At 38.2% G+C, this 19,072-nt stretch overlaps 1 protein-coding gene across 1 annotated transcript in view; it reads left to right on the plus strand.

The window, feature by feature from the left end:
* HSD17B12 (hydroxysteroid 17-beta dehydrogenase 12) overlaps positions 1-19,072 on the plus strand; it is a 153,812-nt gene that overhangs the window by 37,638 nt on the left and 97,102 nt on the right. Inside the window, exon 2 of the mRNA XM_026512081.4 lies at positions 17,654-17,700. Within this exon, the coding sequence (XP_026367866.2) occupies positions 17,654-17,700 (47 nt within the window). The remainder of the gene's footprint in view (positions 1-17,653; positions 17,701-19,072) is intronic.

Genomic DNA, 19,072 nt, shown 5'->3' on the forward strand with positions numbered 1-19,072 from the left:
GGATTCCTAGAGATGTATTAACTACCAAAACTGAAACAGGAAGAAATAGAACACCTGAACAGACCCATAACCAGCAAGGAAATTGAAGCAGTGATCAAAATCTCCCAACAAACAAGAGTCCAGCACCAGTGTCTTCCCAGGTGAATCCTACCAAACATTTAAAGAAGAATTAATACCTATTCTTCTGAAGCTGTTTCAAACAATAGAAATGGAAGGAAACTTCCAAACTCTTTCTATGAGGCCAACATTACCATGATCCCAAAACCAGACCACGACCCCAGCAAAAAGGATTACAGATCAATATCCCTGATGAACATGGATGCAAAAATTCTCACCAAGATACTAGCCAATAGGATCCAACAGTACATTAAAAGGATTATTCGACATGACCAAGTGGGATTTATTCCTGGGCTGCAGCGGTGGTTCAACATCTCCAAATCAATCAGTTTGATACCCTACATAAATAAAAGAAAGGCCAAGAGCCATATGATCCTCCCAATAGATGAAGAAAAAGCATTTGACAAAGTACAGCAGCATCCTTTCTTGATTAAAACTCTTCACAGTGTAGGGATAGATGGTACATACCTCGATATCATAAAAACCATCTGCGAAAAGCCCACAGCAAATAGCATTCTCAATGGGGAAAAACTGAGAGCTTTTCCTCTGAGGTTAGGAACACAGCAGGGATGTCCACTGTCACCACTGTTCAACATAGTACTAGAAGTCCTAGCCTCAGCAGCCAGACCACAAAAAGAAAAGGCATCTGAATTGGCAAAGAAGAAGTCAGACTCTCAGTGTTCACAGATGACGTGATACTCTATGTGGAAAACCCAAAAGACTCCACCCCAAAATTGCTAGAACTCATACAGGAATTCAGCAAAGTGGCAGGATATAAATAAAATCAATGCACAGAAATAGGTTGCATTTCTATACACTAATAATGAGACAGAAGGAAAATTAAGGCATTGATCCCATTTACAATTGCACCCAAAACCATAAGATACCTAGGAATAAACCTAACCAAAGACGCAAAGGGAACTGTACTCAGAAAATTATAGAATACTCATGAAAGAAATTGAGGAAGACACAAAGAAATGGAAGGATGTTCCATGGTCATGGATTAGAAGAACAAATATTGTTAAAATGTGTAGAGTGCTACCTAGAACAATCTGTGCATTCAATCCAATCCCTATCTGAATACCATCAACTTTTTTCACAGAGCTGGATAAAATAATCCTAAAATTTGTATTGAACCAGAAAATACCCTGAATAGCCAAAGGAATGTTTAAAAAGAAAACCAAAATTGGTGGCATCACAATGCCAAACTTCAAACTTTATTACAAAGCTGTAATCATCAAGACAGTATGGTACTGGCACAAAAACAGACACATAGATCAATGGAACAGAATAGAAAACCCAGAAATAGACCCTTAACTCTATGCTCAACTAATCTTTGACAAAGCAGGAAAGAATATCCAATGGAAAAAGGATAGTTCTTTAACAAATGGTGTTGGGAAAATTGGACAGCCACATGCAGAAGAATGACACTGGACCATTTCCTTATACCATACACAAAAATAGACTCAAAATGGATGAAAGATCTGAGTGTGACCGGTATCCATCAAAATCCTAGAGTAGAGCACAGGCAGCAACCTCCTTGACCTCTGCCGCAGCAACTGCTTGCTAGACACGTCGCCAAAGGCAAGGGAAACAAAGGCAAAAATGAACTGTTGGGACTTCATCAAGATAAAAAGCGCCTGCACAGCAAAGGAAACATTCAACAATACTAAAAGGCAAGTCATGGAATAGGAGATATTTGCAAATGTCTTATGAAATAAAAGGCTAGTATCCAAGATCTATAAAGAACTTATCAAACTCAACACCCCGAAACCAAATAATCCAGTCAAGAAATGGGCAGAAGATGTGAACAGACATTTCTCCAAAGAAAACATGGCCAATAGACACATGAAAAAATGCTCAATATCACTTGGCATCAGGGAAATACAGATCAAAACCACAATGAGATACTACTTCACACTGTTCAGAATGGCTAAAGTTAACAAGTCAGGAAATGATAGATGTTGGTAATGATGTGGAGAAAGGGGAACCCTCTTACAATGGGAATGAAAGTTGTTTCAGCCACTTTGGAAAACAGTATGGAGGTTCCTCAGAAAGTTGAAAATAGAACTACCCTACGACCCAGTGATTGCAGTACTAGGGATTTGCCCCAAAGATACAAATGTAGTGATCCAGAGGGGCACCTGCACCTCAGTGTTTATAGCAGCAGTCTCCACAATAGCCAAACTATGGAAGGAGCCCAGATGTCCATTGACAAATGAATGGATAAAGAAGATGTGGTGTGTATATATATATATATATATATATATATATATATATATACACACACACACACAATGGAATACTACTCAGCCATCAGAAAAAATGAAATCTTGCTATTTGCAATGACGTGGATGGAACTAGAGGGTATTACGCTAAGTGAAATCAGTCAATCAGAGAAAGACAATTATCGTATGATCTCACTCATGTGTGGAATTTAAGAAACAAAACAGGATCATGGGGGAAGAGAGGAAAAAATAAAACAAGATGAAATTAGAGAGGGAGTCAAACCATAAGAGACTCTTAATCATAGAAAACAAAGTGAAGGTTACTGGAGGGGAGGGGGGTTGGGGGATGGGGTAACCAGGTGATGGACATTAAGAAGGGCACGTGATGTGATGAGCTCTGGGTATTATCTAAGACTGATGAATCACTGACCTCTACCTCTTAACCCAATAATATATATTAATTAATTTAAATTAAAAAAAAGTAAGGTTAATTACCGGACCAGGGACACTTAACAGAGCCAGGACTAGAGCATAGGTTTTCCGACTGCTGGTCAACTCACAGCTATTTTATGTAGAATACAATCTCTATAACTCAGAAAAATAGTGTTGGATTACATGCAGTTCCTTTAAAAAATTCTGTTGGAAATGTATCTCGTTGAGTGTTCATTTTGAAAAGTGTGATAGTCGTTGAGTTGCTTAGCATAATTGCATTGGCAGTGTTGGGTTTTCCTAAAAAGTAGAATAAGGACCCAGCCAGATGTTGTCTGACAGGCAGGAATTGTGCTTCCATGGTTTTGGCTCTAAAGGGATGAGGGTCTAGCCCTTGGTAAAAAGCTAGTCTTTAACTTTGGAAAGAGATTTCTTTTAAATTTTTTTTTTTAAAGATTTTATTTATTTATTTGACAGAGAGAGAGAGACAGCCAGTGAGAGAGCGAACACAAGCAGGGGGAGTGGGAGAGGAAGAAGCAGGCTCCCAGCAGATCAGGGAGCCCGACGCGGGGCTCGGTCCCAGGACCCTGGGAATCACACCCTGAGCCGAAGGCAGACGCTTAATGACTGAGCCACCCAGGTGCCCAAGAGATTTTTTTTTTTTAATTTAGGTAAAATTCTCATAACATAAAATGAACCATAAACCATTTTAAAATGTACAATAATGAGATTTAGTAGCTTTACAAACCATCACTTTTGTTGTGCAACCATCACTTCTATCCAGGTCCAAGACATTCTTATCACATCAAAAGGAAATAGCATACCCAATAAGCAGTCATTCCTCATCCCTCTTTCCCCAGCTCCTGGCAACCACTAATCTTTCTTTCTCTTTGGATTTTCCTATTCTGGATGTTTTGTGTAAATGGAATCATACAGCTTGTGATCTTTGTATCTGGCAACTTTCAGTTAGCATAATGTTCATACCTATGGTTCATCCATACTTTAACATGAGTCAGTACTTCATTCCTTTTCATGGCTGAATAATATTCCACTGTATATCCGGACAGACCGCATTTTGTTTATCCATTCGTTAGTTGATGGACATTTGGTCATTTCCACCTTTTGGCTGTTGTGAATAGTGCTGTTAACAAATATTTATGGACAAATTTTTGTTTCAATACTTGTTTTCAATTCTTTTGAGTATATATGTAGGAGTGGAATTAATCATGATGTGATGTAGGAGTCACATCATAATTCTGTTTATCCTTTTGAAGAACCACTGAACTGTTTCCCTCAGAAATGGCTCCATTTTACATTCCTACCAGCAGTGTACTAGGGCTTCAGTTTTTCCACATCCTCACCAACACTTGTTATTTTCCATTTTCTCTTTTTAAAAAAATTGTGGCCAAACTAGTTTGTCATTGTAGTTTTGGTTTGCATTACCCTAATGATGCTGAACATTTTTTCCTGTGCTTTTTGGCCATTTGTGTATTTTCTCTGGATAAATATCTCTGGAAGTCCTTTGCCCATTTTAATATTGAGTTGTCTTTTTATTGTTGAGTTGTTAGCAGTTCTTTATATATTCTGAATCTGGACCCTTATTAAAACTATGATTTACAAATATTTTCTTCTATTCTTTGGTTTGTCTTTTCAGTCTCTTGATATGGTCTTTTGATGTTCAAGAAGGTCAGGTTTTTTGCTTTTTAGTTTTTAAAGATTTTATTTTTAGGGAATCTCTACCCCCAACATGGGGCTCGAACTCATGACCCCGAAATGGAGTCACATGCTCCACTGACTGAGCCAGCCTGGCACTCGCAAGAGTTTTAGTTTTTTTTTTTTTTTTTTTTTTTTTTAAGATTTTACTTATGTATTCGACAGAGATAGAGATAGCCAGCGAGAGATAGCCAGGGGGAGTGGGAGAGGAAGAAGCAGGCTCATAGCGGAGGAGCCTGATGTGGGGCTCGATCCCATCACGCCGGGATCACGCCCTGAGCCGAAGGCAGACGCTTAACTGCTGTGCCACCCAGGCGCCCCAAGAGTTTTAGTTTTGATGAAGTCCACCTTGCCTATTTTTTCTTTTGTTGTTTGTACTTTTGGTATCATATCTAACCTTAGTAGCTCTTTTATTTTCCTTCCTGTACCCCTTTCACTTTCTAGTGTTCTTTGTCTATTGCTAACATTTATTGGGAATTTACTTATGTGTCAAGTCGTGTGCTAAGTACATTGTATTATATACATTGTCCCATTTAATTCTCAAACAATCCTGAATGATGAGTATTATTATTAACATTTTATTGAATTTTTACAATGACTACAGGACAGATAGTATTGTTTTCACTTTACAAATAAATCAAGATACTAGAGGTTAACCAGCTTCTGATAGATGGCAGATTTGGGATTTGAACTTGGACTTAAAGCTTGCTGGTCTGATTTTTCCACCCATGTTCTTAACCACTTCACATACTGATTTTTGTACCAAAATAGCAGAAGCCTAAAGTCCTTCCACTGTAGGGAAGGAAAAATTGTTCTTCTACCCTTCAAGGTCTTCCAGCTGAGCTAACAATTACATTTATGTGAGACAGGATAACGGGAGAAAAAAACCAATGTTTTATTACATGGCCTGGAGGCCCAATATTGAAATTGAGACCCAAAGAAATGACCAAGGCAAGCAGTTTTTATACTTTTTGGTCAAAGAGGCAATACATTTGTGAGGAATTGATGGGATAAAGAAAACATGTTTGGGAGCTTTAACGAGTAAGAAATTCTAAGCAGAATTTGGGCTGAGATAGTAAAAAGGAACAGGTTTGTTTCTACAGCTTTCTTGACTCTTAAGTTCCTGTCTCTGGTGATAAGGATGTCTTTTTATTTCTTAGTACAGGGAGGGTACCTTTCATGTGAGAGATTTATTTCCTGCTTTCAGAGGGACAGAGGAGGGTCTGAGTGTCCTTGCACCAGCTGTTTCTTCTGTAACTTTTATTTAAAATAATCAGTATGCCAAATGGCACATTTTGGGGCAGCCTGCCCTTGGCCCCTACCTCACTGTGGTGTTTTTCCAGGTTTGTGATGCAGAGTAGTCACTCCTTTGTTCCCAGTCAGAATTCCTACACCCAAGATGCCCTTTCCACGTTACCCCCCCCCCCCCCCCCGCCTTTTTGGCTATCCCCAAAGGAAACCACAAAGCAGTCTGAATCCACTAAATCACCGTGGGACAAGGATTGATAGCCTTTTAATTCTTATACAAGGGTTTGCATTTTTACAGAGGATGTGGCATTAACTGAAATGAATCATTAGCTGGGAAGGTTTTCAGTTAACCAAGCAAAGTGAAAAAGTCAGGCAGAAGATATTTTTGGGGTGTGGTGCCAGCAGAAGACGGAAGGCCTTGCCAGGAAGTCGGCCCACGGGATTAGCTGCCTTACACGGATTCTGCTTTTTCAGTTTCTCCTTCTTCTCTGTCCTGAACCTAGGTGCTTTGGATGTTGTTTTGGTTTGGTTTTTCTGTTTGTCAGTTTTTTAAGTGATAACCTGTACCTATCTATAGTATGTGGTTGGGTCAAGAGAAGAGGAAGGGGGGAGGTGAGAGAGGGCCGCTCAGTAGGGAACCTCACTATTGGGATAGCACATTTGGAAGGTGGGCATTTTCTTTCTCTAGTAATGTACCATGCTTGAAAAAAGATATCTACTTTTCCAAACCATGGGGTTGTGGGAAATGCTCACATTATCTGGGTTTATGCATAATCTGATTATTTTTCCTGTAAAATTATTTTTTTATCCAAATATGATTGGGAGAATAAGTGATAGTTGTCTTATTTTGTATCCCTTTCACTGCCTCTCTTGAATAAAAATGCAGGAAGTTGCTGCTGTTTTATTAACTTGCAGCCTGCATGCTTTTCTTTGTTCTTTGTTAAATATGAGCTGGCATGTGTTAGACTACGTTAGCATTTGCTCTTTGGGACTTCAGTGGTTTCTAAATTCAGCACTGCTAAGCTGCTTCCCTGTTTGCTTGAATCAATTGAGACTGCTATTTTTAGCAACAAGAGGGAATTGAAATAGCAATTTTTTTTTCATGTAATAGATCCCCAGGAGGAATACTGATGCAAGCTCTCTGTCATTTTCTATTCTCCCCATCCCCCAAAAGCACTCAGAGGAAAGGCAGCTGTCATGGTTTGCGGCAGTATTAATCTTTAATCAATCGAGTGTTTTCTGCATTTAGGTGTTCAGGGAGGAAAAAAAAGGGTCAGGAGAAGGAACCTGCCCAGAATAACTAAGCTCTTATGCATGGGTTCTGCAGTCAGAATTTGGTGGGTAGTGGCAGGGAATAGTCAGAAGAGCTAAAAATAGCATATTTGCTTCCAGTGTTCCTCTAGTTTATTTTTGATGTTTGATTTTGATAAGGTTGATTGGATGCTTACTAAAAATATCTGTTCTTAGCAAGTTGAGGACAAAAAAGAGTAGACTATTTTTAACCTACACAAACTAAAGTATTTTTGTTGACTGTAAAAAATCTGGAAGCTGAGCCCTGGTCAGTTGCCAGTATTTTATATAATCTGTAACAAGCTAGACACTTCTGGATGCCAAGTTGGGATATTCTTTATAGTTGTCAGTTTCCATCTTCACAAAGGCTTGCAAATTTGGGTTCTGCTGTTCTATTTATATATGAAGACAGAGGCCTTTTTTTAAACCTCCCTTTTACCCCTCCCTTTATTCACTTTCTCTACCTCAATTCTGCCCCTGGTTGTCATACCTACTCACACTGCTGATGAGAATAGGGGTGGTACCTTAGCTTTTTTCTACGTATTATTGAAAACTAGCTTCACTTACCCGCTTGCTCTATAGCAGAATGGAATCTGAGAATACTCAGTGGTAATGGAGGAAGCAAATCTTAATGACAAGAACAATGAACTGTCACTACTTTGGTAATTTGCTATCCTTCCTAAACCAGAATGGTTCATCTCTCCTTCCCTTTAATCCTGCTTTGAATTTGTTCACTTCGTATCCACCCGGGCACGTTATGAATGAAGTAGTTCTCTCTAACATTGAAAACCATCTCTTTTCAAAGACAGCCTCAGATTCATCTACAGAAAATGTGTCTCTACAGATTCATCATAAAGTTAAACTTCTCTCTGTTAAATTTCTTTAATTTCAGTTTAGATCGCTACTTCTTGATGTTGTGAGGGGCTGAGGGATATTTGGGGTTGTGTATAGTAGGTGATTGGACATTATTACTAAAAAAAAGAGTTGAGAAAACAGTGGGTGGTATCCTAAGAGGTTAGTTTTCCATTCATAATCTTTTTTCATTCATTTACTCATTCATTCATCCAACAAAACCTCATTAATCATCTACTTTTTTCTAGGCACTGTGCTAGCAGTTAGACTGTGGTGACCGAGACAGACCCTTATATAAACCTTTGTGATGAATGTTATGAAGGGAGAGGAAGTATGGAGTACTGTGGGGGCAGAGAGCTAGGAGATTCTGTTAGTCTAGAGCTCAAGGAAGGCTTATGGGGAGAGAAGGTGTTCAAGCGAAGACCTCAAGGGTGGGACAGAGACCCTGATTGGAGTGTACTGGGACTAGAGCAAAACTTTTTAAAAGAGAGAACTTGTTACCTTGTAGGAACTTGAAAAATTTCAGCACAACCAGGGAAAGTGAGTGGTAGGAGGAAAGTGATGGGTATAAGACAAGCTCATGGAAGACCTTATGAAGAATAGGGGCAGTGGGAAGCCATTGACTGGTTTTAGGCAGGGAAATGTCAGATTGCCCTTTGGAGGGATCACTTTGGCTGCAGTGAATAGGAGAGGAATAGGTATGGGAGCAGGCGAATGATTTAGTAGGCTGTTGGAGTAGTTATTGTGGGAGATGAATGATGGTAGCCCCGGGTGATGGCAACCGGGAAAAGTGAATGGATTTGTGTTTCAGGTTTTATATAATTGGCAATAGGGAAACACTGTCACTTCTTGACAGAAGAAAAAGATCATAAAAATGGTGTTTGAGAAAGATAATTCTTAACTATGTAGAGCATGAACTAAGTGAGGAAGGACTGAAAGGTTTGTTGGACAAGTATGTGTGTGTTGGGATGATAACTTAGCTTGGGGTGATAGTTATTATGAGAATTAACTGGATGATATTAATGAGTACCTTGAGCAAATATTTTTGTAACCATGTGAATTGTAAATATTTTGTTTTAACAATTGACTTTATTGACAGCTTACTCGTGCTTTTCTGAGCATATAATCATGACTTCAACAAGATCGAAGTTTATTTTTCACCCAGTTTAAAGAACACTAGAATTTCTGTATATGTTTGATTCTGTGTGGTAAGCAGTAAAAAAGGAAATGATTAATTTAAAAAAAAAGTGGCATGGTAATTCCATGGTGTCCTCAGGAACCTCGATTCCTATGAGTATGAATCTTCATCTTAGCCTGTGGCTTCTACCCTCAAGGTTGCTTGTGGTTCAAGACCACCAGACTTACTGCCATCACTTTGGAAATGGCTAGATGAAGGTCAAAAAGGGACCTCTCTCTGCTGAGTCAGCTTTCTGTGAGCAGCCATTCTCTAAGGCCGTCATATTACTGCTTGCATCTTACTTCCAGAATCTCATCACATAGCCACACCTGGTTGCTGGTGAGTTCAGGAAATAGAGTCTATATTCCAGGCCACAGTTGCCGGAAAGAAGGAAGGGAAGACAGTTGCCAACTGCACAGTGGCTCAGATGTGCATATAACATGAGAAGGAGGAGTCTTTGGGGGTATTTCTGTACATGGCGCCTTATTTTGTTGTGGCTGAGTGCTTAATTTTTTCATTTTAATAAACCAACAAAAAAATAAACAATACTTCTAATATGAATGATTTGGGAGCTGGTCTTTGCTTCATGGGTTCTCATTGCAAAGTGTTAGGCATTTCAGGGTTAGATCAAGTGTTTCCCAAAAGACAGATCAAAAGGTTATCTTAGGTACTGCATTGATGACTTTTAAAAAATTTTAATGGTTACATATATACATACATATTTTACACAAATATTCTATTTATAGTAATTAAAACTGGGGGTCTTTTACAATAATGAAATAATTCAGTAAATAGTAATCAAGTATGTTTTCTATTAAATTTTATTTTTAAGAACTCTGTTTTAAGAAAATATTAAGTGACCTTGGGAAGCAGGGGGTTGTTAAACAGTGCTATACTGATTTTTGGGAGACTGGAATAGATAAAGAGTCTGCTGGCTCAGTTTACACCATCTTTCTATTCATGGTAGGAAAGGACTTCTTTGTTAGAAAGACAGAATACGCACATAGGTAAAAAATACCAACAGTAAGAAGGATAAAAAAAATAGTAATCTATTTCATGTCTTTTCCCAATGCCCCAGAAGCAACACTAAAAGACTTTTGATTTAAGATATGGTATGCTTTGATTAGCTTCCGAAAATTAATAATGAAGAGTTGACTCCCCAGACAATATGGTATCATCTTAATAGAGAGAATCACACTATTATTTTATAAAAATAAAAAATTAATGAACTCGATTAGGAGATTTTTCTCTCCAACTACCAGCTGCTATCTCTGTTACCACTTGGAAGATATGTAGCTTTAAAGTAGAAAATGGATCTTTAAAAGCAAAAGCAGCAGGACAATCCTTGTCTCCATTGTCTGTGTCTTAAATAAATAAGTAAAAATTCTTTATTTGCATCAAGTGAAACTTTTATGATTGACTGAAGTTTGACAGGTGACTTGGTCATGTTTTTATGTGATTGCAAACACTTACCTACTTTATGACATAGAGAACTAAAGAATTTGTCATTTCCTTTGATGGAGAAGCGATAGTTGATCCCCCATTGCCTGGCCATAGTGTAGGTGACTGATTATTGTAGAACGGTAGTGGTGCTTACAGAGATGACTAAGGGAGCCTCTGAGTTTCCAATTTTATTTTTATTTCTTTGTGCCCATAAAAATAATTTTTATACTTTCCTGTTCTCTTAGAAAAAAAATGTACTTGTTGGGGCGCCTGGGTGGCTCAGTTGTTAAGCGTCTGCCTTTGGCTCAGGTCATGATCCCAGGGTCCTGGGATCGAGCCCCACATTGGGCTCCCTGCTCAGCAGACAGCCTGCTTCTCCCTCTCCCTCTGCTTGTGTTCCCTCTCTCGCTGTGTCTCTGTCAAATAAATAAAATCTTAAAAAAAAAAAAATGTACTCGTGAGGTAATATTTGGCTCATATATAATTATGCAATTCTAGATTTGATTTTGAGAATTATTAGAATATAGAAAAATGATACATTTTTAAGGACATTCATTTTAGAGAGAGTGTGCAAGAGCATGTGAAGGGGGAGGGGCAGAGGGCAAGGGAGAGAAGCAGACTTCCCACTGAGTGCAGAACCCAACATGGGGCTTGATCCCACCCGGGACCCTGAGATTGTGACCTGAGCTGAAATCAAGAGCTGGGCACTCAACTGACTGAGCCACCTAGGCACCCTTAGGAAAATGATATTTTTATCTATTTAAAAAGACCAGGCTAAATTTTTAGTATTTATATCTGTTTAAAGTGATATTGTTTCTGCTTAATATTTAAAGTCCTGACAATGGAATTGGTGATTTATAGAATACCTAATATCCAGAATGGATCTTATACATTGTTGCAGTCTCCAAAGTTGTGCACATAATAGTTTCTGAAAACTGTTAGTTTGATTTAAATTTGATAGTTAATAACAGGAGATGATAGGAAAAATTGTTCTTGCTGGGAGCATAAAGCAATTTTTTTTTGAAAAGTGTGTTTAGTATCTCATTCTCAGCTAAAGTTAGTCTACTTTAGTATAATATGTTTAAGAGGAAACTTGGGGAACTTCCAGTTTTAAAATGACCAAATAACTGTATTTCTAGTCTTTTAGTTTTTGGAAATTCTCTCTAAAAACTAGGAGAATGAGAAACAGAAAGCTCCAGTTTGATGGGACTCGGGAACTTCTGAAATCCCTCCTTCCCCAGTAACAGCAAATGTAGATGGAAGAGTGGTTACTGACTTCACAGAGCAGACTCCAGAGTGCTCACAGACACTCCACCGTTAGGAAGCACACAGATTTGCTTTTGGATCCCAGAAAAGAACAATTGCAAGGGTCAGGTACTTCAAAAGACAGCGGTGGGGAAGGTCACTGAACTAGATGTGCTTGAGACTCTGGGAAATTGGGCACAGAAGAAGGCAGAGGTGAGATACCTGACTGAGAGCAGGGGTTGAGTAAAAAGTCTGCAAACTAATAGCTTGCTCACCTACCTAGCAGCCAGAAGATTGAAATTGGGAAATGCTTCTTAGGAGATACTGAAGGGTCTCAGAGAAAAGATACTGACTTTTGTGGAATGTCTAATAAAAAAGCTGGTTTGCTCACTGATTACCCTAGAGTGAGGCTCACAGTGTAATCACCCCATATGCACACTAGCTGCCACATTAAATTTTCCAGGATGAGACAGACCAAATCAGTCAAAAGGAATGTAGGAGAAACAGAATATAAGGAGAAGGAAATAGAAATACATTTGACCCTTGAACAATGTGGGAATGAGGGGCCCTGTGCAGTCGAAAGCCTGCATGTAACTTTTGACTCCCCAAAAACTTAACTACATAGAGCCTACTGCTGACTGGAAGCCCTACTGATAACAACAGTCAATTAACATATATTTTATGTTTTATGGATTAGCTGACTGTATTCTTACACTCAGCTAGAGAAAAGAAAAGGTTATTAAAAAAAATCATAAGGTCTTAGAAAATACATTTACAGTACTGTACTGTATTTATAAAATCTGTGTATAAGTGGATCCATGCAGTTCAAGCCCCTGCTGTTCAAGGGTCAACTATATATAAATAAAGTCTAATTAATATCCTCAGCAATAAGAGAAGATAATAGGTCTATAATAAGAACAAGATGCTCCTTAAAAAAAAAAAAAAAAGGGCAAGAGCAATCAGAATAAAGGTGTGCTCTTCAAAATTAAAAATTTGACAACCTAAAATTTAAAAGTCAATAGGAAGTTTGGAAGATAAAGTTGAAGAAATTTCCAGGAAAGTAGAACAAAAAGAAAAGTATGATTAATAGAGAAACTGTTATATCTAAATTCTGATTAATAAGAATTGCAGAAAGAGAAAAGTGTGGGGAAGAAATTATCAACAAATCAATATAAGGAAACTGCCAGAATTGAAGATCATGGATTTTAAGGCCCATTAGTGCCTAGCACCAATGAATGGAAAAACACCACTGAAGGTGTATTATTGTGACAGAGTGCTAAAGATTGAGTGATAATCCTAAAAGCTCCAGTGACAAAAAAGCAGGTCACTTATAAATGGTCTGAAGTCAAATGGTGAAACACTTTTTGAGCAGTATTGGTGCTGGAAGACAATGGAGAGTTTTCTTCAATTTCTTTTTTGTTGTTGTTGTTAAAAATGATTTCTTGCTTAGAATTTTATACCCAGTTAAACCATTATGTATGAGGTTAGAATGTAGACTTTCTAAAAAAAAAAAGATATGCACAATCAAAAAGCTTTTAAACTGTCAAAAAATGTTTCTCTGAAGCTGTCACGTGAATTTAATAGGATATTCTGGATGTCACCTAGAACAGAAGGACATTCAGTAACAAGAAAATCTGAAAAAGATACGGATTTTTGTTGGTAATACAGTATTACCCCCTCTATCTGAGGTTTTGCTCTCCATAGTTTCAGTTATCTTCAGTCAGCTGTGGTCCAGAAGCAGATGATCATTCTCTGACGTCTTGTTAGAAGGTCAGTAGTAGCCTAACACTATATCATAAAGCCTACATCATTCACCTCAGTTCATCTCATCATGTGGACATTTGATCTCACATCATCACAAGAAGAAGGGTGAATATAGTACGATAAGGTTTTGTGAGACAGAACATATTCACTTAACTTTTATTATAGTACATCAGAATTGTTCTATTTTATTTTTAATGTTGTTAATCTCTTACTATGCCTAACATAAATTGAACTTTATCATAGGTATGTATGTCTAGGAAAAACCATAGTATATATAGGATGTGGTACTATTCATAGTTTTAGGCATCACTGGGGGTCTTGAAATGTATCCCCCATGGAAAAGAGGGAACTACTATAGCGTACCAATATTCGTTCATGAATTGTGACAAATGTAAGATGTTAGTAATAGGAAAAACTGACTTGAAATATAGAGATCCCCCTTACCATTTTTTGGTAAGTCTAAAAAACTATTCTAAAATAAAAGGTTTATTTAAAAAAATGTTGACAAAAATGCATCTTCATGCATCTGTCCTTGGGAAGCTACTGGTGGATGTGCTCCCTAATGAGGGACTGGAACAAGATCTAGAAATAAGAGCTTCAACACAGGAGAGAGAGGCCAAGGGAATTCCCAAGGTTATGTTCTAGAACAACCGCTGTGCGGCAGAGTAGCCATCGCAGGGGGAATGGGATAAAAGCTCGAGGGCTCTGGGAAAGTAATCTCTATGGGAAAAAAAAAAGGAAAAAAGAATTCATGGGATTGATTGTGTGGAAAATTGTACTGAGAGGCTGTTAAGGAATGGAAGATTTAAAAAGAAAACTATGCAAATGAAGAAAAAGGCAATTTGAACTACAGGAAAAGAAAAATGTTGACCGAGAAAGGAAATGTAATTATACTATGTTTTTTTGGTTCAGTAGTGAATAATACTATTTATCTAGCCACAGTAATTGTTGTATAATGAAGAATTTGAAGGGCCTTCATCCCTGGTTTCTGGTGGGGAGAATCTAAATCCTTGGAATTTCCTGAGTGATAAGACTGTCTTTATTATTCATGGTGGGCCCTGATACTTTACGCCAATGAGAGGACTCATGGTGGGACCCTGGATAGCTTCAAGTTGGGGGCTGGTCATGCCATAAAAACCAACCGTGTGATTAGAAGATTGGAGGTGTGAGCCGTGTGATATCAGCTCAACCTTTCAACCTCTGGGAGGGGAGAGGGTTTGAGGTTGAGTTCAATGACATGGTCAGTGATTCAGTCAACCATGCCTTTGTAATGAAGCCCATTCTGGACATTGAGGCTTGGTGTGGCTTCGTAGTTGGTGAACACCTTGGTGTGCTGTGAGGGTGAAGTGCCCTGATTCAGAGAGCGTGCGGAAGCTCTGCATTTTAGGACCCTCCTAGACCTTGCCCCATGTGGCTATTCATTTGGTTGGTCCTGATTTGTATCCTTTATTAAAAAACTGTAATCACAAATTGTTGTCCTGAGTCCTGTGACTGGTTTAGTGAATTGCTGAACCTGAGGAGTTGTGGAAACCCTGAATTTTGCAGTCCGTTAGTCAGAGCGTGGATGCCTGTCTGGACCTCTGAACTTGCAACTGATGCCTGACGTGTGGGCAGTTTTGCTGGGGCCCATGTCCTATCGTTAGTATCAGAATTGAGTTGCATTATTATAATAATATACACACTGAGTATTGACAGAGCCTTGTGGTGTAATTTCATTGGAAGGAGGTGGAAGGTAAAGAGGAGTTGGTGTTCTCATCAATTATAATAAGTAATATAAAAATTGATGAATCAGGAGTGTGAGTGCAGGATTTAGAACAAGGATAAAAACATAAGGCAGGGGGTCGCCTGCATGGCTCTGTCAGTTGAGCATCTAACTCTTAGTTTCGGCTCAGGTCATGATCTCAGGGTTGAGAGATTAGGCCCCGAGTTGGGCTCTGAGCTGAGCATAGAGCCTGCTTAAGATTCTCTCTTCCTCACCCTCTGCCCCTCCCCCCCAGTGCATGCGCACTCTCTCGCTCCCCCCTGGAAAACCTGTAAAAAGCACAAAGATCACTGTTTTGCAATCTCTGTATCTGTATGGAATTCTGTATCTCAGTGGTGATTAATGGCTGCTAGTGAAACAACAAAGATAAGCAGACGTGCCTCCTGATGTAAATATGCATTATCACTTATGAAGTATTCTTACCAAAAAATCAAACTTGAATTTGATCAGGCATTGATAGGTAACCACTAGGGGACAGAAGACCATGTTACATGACATCAGGGAAGTGTAATCAGAAAATGCCAGGCTGGGAAAGTAATAGGACCCAATATCCTCAACAACTAGTAGGGAAGTTGGGGGTGGGGGGAGGAAGGGAGGGAGAGGGAGTAGAAGGGAGAGTAGAGAATTGAATAAATAGATACAGAAAGGTAGATGGATAGATAGACCTATAGAGATTAAAAGAGATTTAATAGACATTAACCAGTTTTAAGTATGGAAGTTATTTAATCGTTATTTGACCAAATTATTAGAAGTTTTCTGAAACACTTGGGGAAATTTACATACTGATTAGATAATTGATGTTTGATTTGATATTAGATAATTAGGATTTATTATTTACAGTTTAGGGATGTGATAATGGTATTGTGGTTATTTTAAATAACATATCCTGAAATTCTGATGAAGTCATATGATGTTAGTGATTTAATTAAATAATCTGAGGTGGGAGGAAGTGGGTAGGGGTATAGTTGAAGCAAAATTAGTTAAAATCAAGTTGATAGTCTTTGAAGCTGGGTCATGGGTACATGGGGTTTTGCTATACTGTTTTTATTTTTTGATATGTTTGCCCTTTTGTAATTTGAAAAAAGCGTTTTTAGGACAAATACAAGAAAATCCTACTTCACTCCATAACTTGTTTTCCATAATTTGTGAATGGTTTGGAAAATCTCATAGAGAAGTTTGAGCCACATCCCTGACAATTTGGAGGAGATAGCTATGCTCTGAATTTGTAACAAGCATCATTCCAGTATTTCAGAGATAAGTTACCATGATGAAGCCTGACCCATTATAATTTTCAAATGTTTCTGCTACATAAGGTTTTTGAGGGGCACCTGGGTGGCTCAGTTGGTTAAGCATCTGCCTTCTGCTTGGGTCATGATCCCAGGGTCCTTGGATCAAGCCCCACATCGGGCTCTCTGGTCAGTGGCAAGACTGCTTCTCCCTCTCCCTCTGTGTTCTCTCTTGCTCTCTCTCTCCCCCAAATAAATAAATAAAATCTTTTAAAAAAGAAGGTTTTTAGCTTGTAAGAGAAATAGACTTTCCCATAGAAAAAATCAATCTTACTCAATTTTTATTGCCCATAATTTTGAAAAATTAAGTTTATTAAGGTATAAAGATATATACTTAAGTGTGCATTTTTAAAGTAAATTCTTACGCACTTATGTACCCAAATCAAGATAACAGGATATACATCCTCTACCCCAGAGTTCCCTTAATGTCCCTTCCTTGTCATCTACCCGCTCATCCAGAGGTAATCAATATTCCGATTTCTGTCCTCATAGATTAGTTTTACCTTTTTTTTTTTTTTCCTTCATAAATGGAATCATAACAGCTTGTAGGCTTTTATGTGAGGCTTTTTTCACTCAGCATAATGTCTGGGAGATTTGTCCATGTTTTGAACATGTAGTTCTTTTTTTATTGCTATTTAGTATTCCATTATATGAATATACCTCCGTTTACTTATTCTGTTGTAGATACGTGTTTGGGCATGTTTACCTAATATGCATAAATAAAGCTACCATGGACATTCTTTTGGTAGACATTATGCGTTCATACCTCTTGGGAATTGCTAGGTCACAGGGTAGGCATATGTTTAGTTCTGGACATAATGCCAAATAGCTTTTTTTTTTCCAAAATGATTATATCAATTTACAGTGCCACCGGCAATGTAGACAGCTCTAGTTTCTCCACAACCTTGTCAAGTAAGTATTGCAGTCTTTTAAATTTTAGCCACTGTGGTGGGTATTCCATCTTATATTTGAATCACTAGTGTTGCTTCACTTCTACATCAAAGTATTACACAGGTCGTCTGGTGTATAACTGGTGGGTCCTAACTGTGATTGGTTCTTCATTGTAGTTCTTAACCTAAGCTGTTTTTTCTTTTCTCAGTTGTCACAGGTAGTACTGATGGAATTGGAAAATCATATGCAGAAGAGGTAGGTAATTTTCAAGACCTTTTTTGGAGTGTAAAAATAAAAGAACAAATACAGGATGATGTCTTATAGTTGCTTTGATTTTTGAAGTTAAAAACAAATACAGTGCTATATAGTACAATAGATATGCTTCATTTCTAATCAGAAACACTGCGCTTGCTCAAAGGCAATTTTAAAATAAATTTTTGTGCAAAAATGAGTATAACACTTTCTATTCTAGTAAGTTGGATTTGGGGAAAATGTAGCATAGTTTTATTTTATATTGTGTAATTATGGACAGTCCTTAGTTTTAAAGTCAGTTGTTTTGAACTATTTTCCAAAAGGTGGCTGTATTATTATGGAATAGTAATATTTCCAGGCTAGTCCATGGTATCCTTCTTTTATAAGGAAGACTATAATTTGACAAAAAGATATTGACAGACATGGGGAAAGGGCTCAAGTTCTCTGTAGTGTCATGAAAGGATAGGGACCATGGTAGTCTGAGGGCCATTGTACAAAGCAGGATGTTGGTAGTACTCTTTTAAGGCAAGCTTCCCTGCCCTCTGGGTCCATTGAGGCACCACAGCTTATGATACCGCCCAATTGTGATGACGATCCTGGCAGATCCACTGGGTTTCTCATTAGTTATTCCCAATAACTAATGGTATCTTTTTAAATCTTCCTTCATTGCCAGTCTTTTAGTCTTCATGTATCCAGTCCAAAATAAAATCTTTTTTTTTTAAAAATAAATAAATCTTTTTTTTTTAAAAATAAATAAATCTTTTTTTTTTTTTTTAAGATTTTTTATTTATTTGACAGAGACAGCCAGCGAGAGAGGGAACACAGGCAGGGGGAGTGGGAGAGGAAGAAGCAGGCTCCCAGTGGAGGAGCCTGACGTGGGGCTCGATCCCAGAACGCTGGGATCACGCCCTGAGCCAAAGGCAGACGCTTAACGACTGCGCCACCCAGGCGCCCCCAAAATAAAATCTTTTTTAAAGCTGACTTTTAAATTATAGAAGTAATAGATACTACACAGGATTTTATTTATTTATTTATTTATTTATTTATTTATTTATTTATAAAAGATTATTTATTTTAGAGAGAGGGCGAGCATGAGTGGAAGGGACAGAGGGAGAAGAAGAGAGAATCTGAAGCAGGCTCTGCATGCAGGGCTCGATCTCATGACCCTAAGATCACGACCTGAGCTGAAACCGAGAGTCAGACACTTGACCAGCTATGCCACCCAGATGCCCCAATACTTACGATTTTAAAAACTAAAGTTGTGTAGATGGGTACAAAATGAAAAGTAAAAGTTTTACACCTTCTGAAACCCTTTGACATTTATATACTAGCTTGATTCAGAAAGATAGCCCTCTGGGGGAATCCTTTTGTAAGT

The sequence above is a fragment of the Ursus arctos genome, unplaced genomic scaffold (genome assembly GCF_023065955.2).
Source record: "Ursus arctos isolate Adak ecotype North America unplaced genomic scaffold, UrsArc2.0 scaffold_23, whole genome shotgun sequence".
In the NCBI taxonomy this organism is placed as follows: domain Eukaryota; kingdom Metazoa; phylum Chordata; class Mammalia; order Carnivora; family Ursidae; genus Ursus; species Ursus arctos.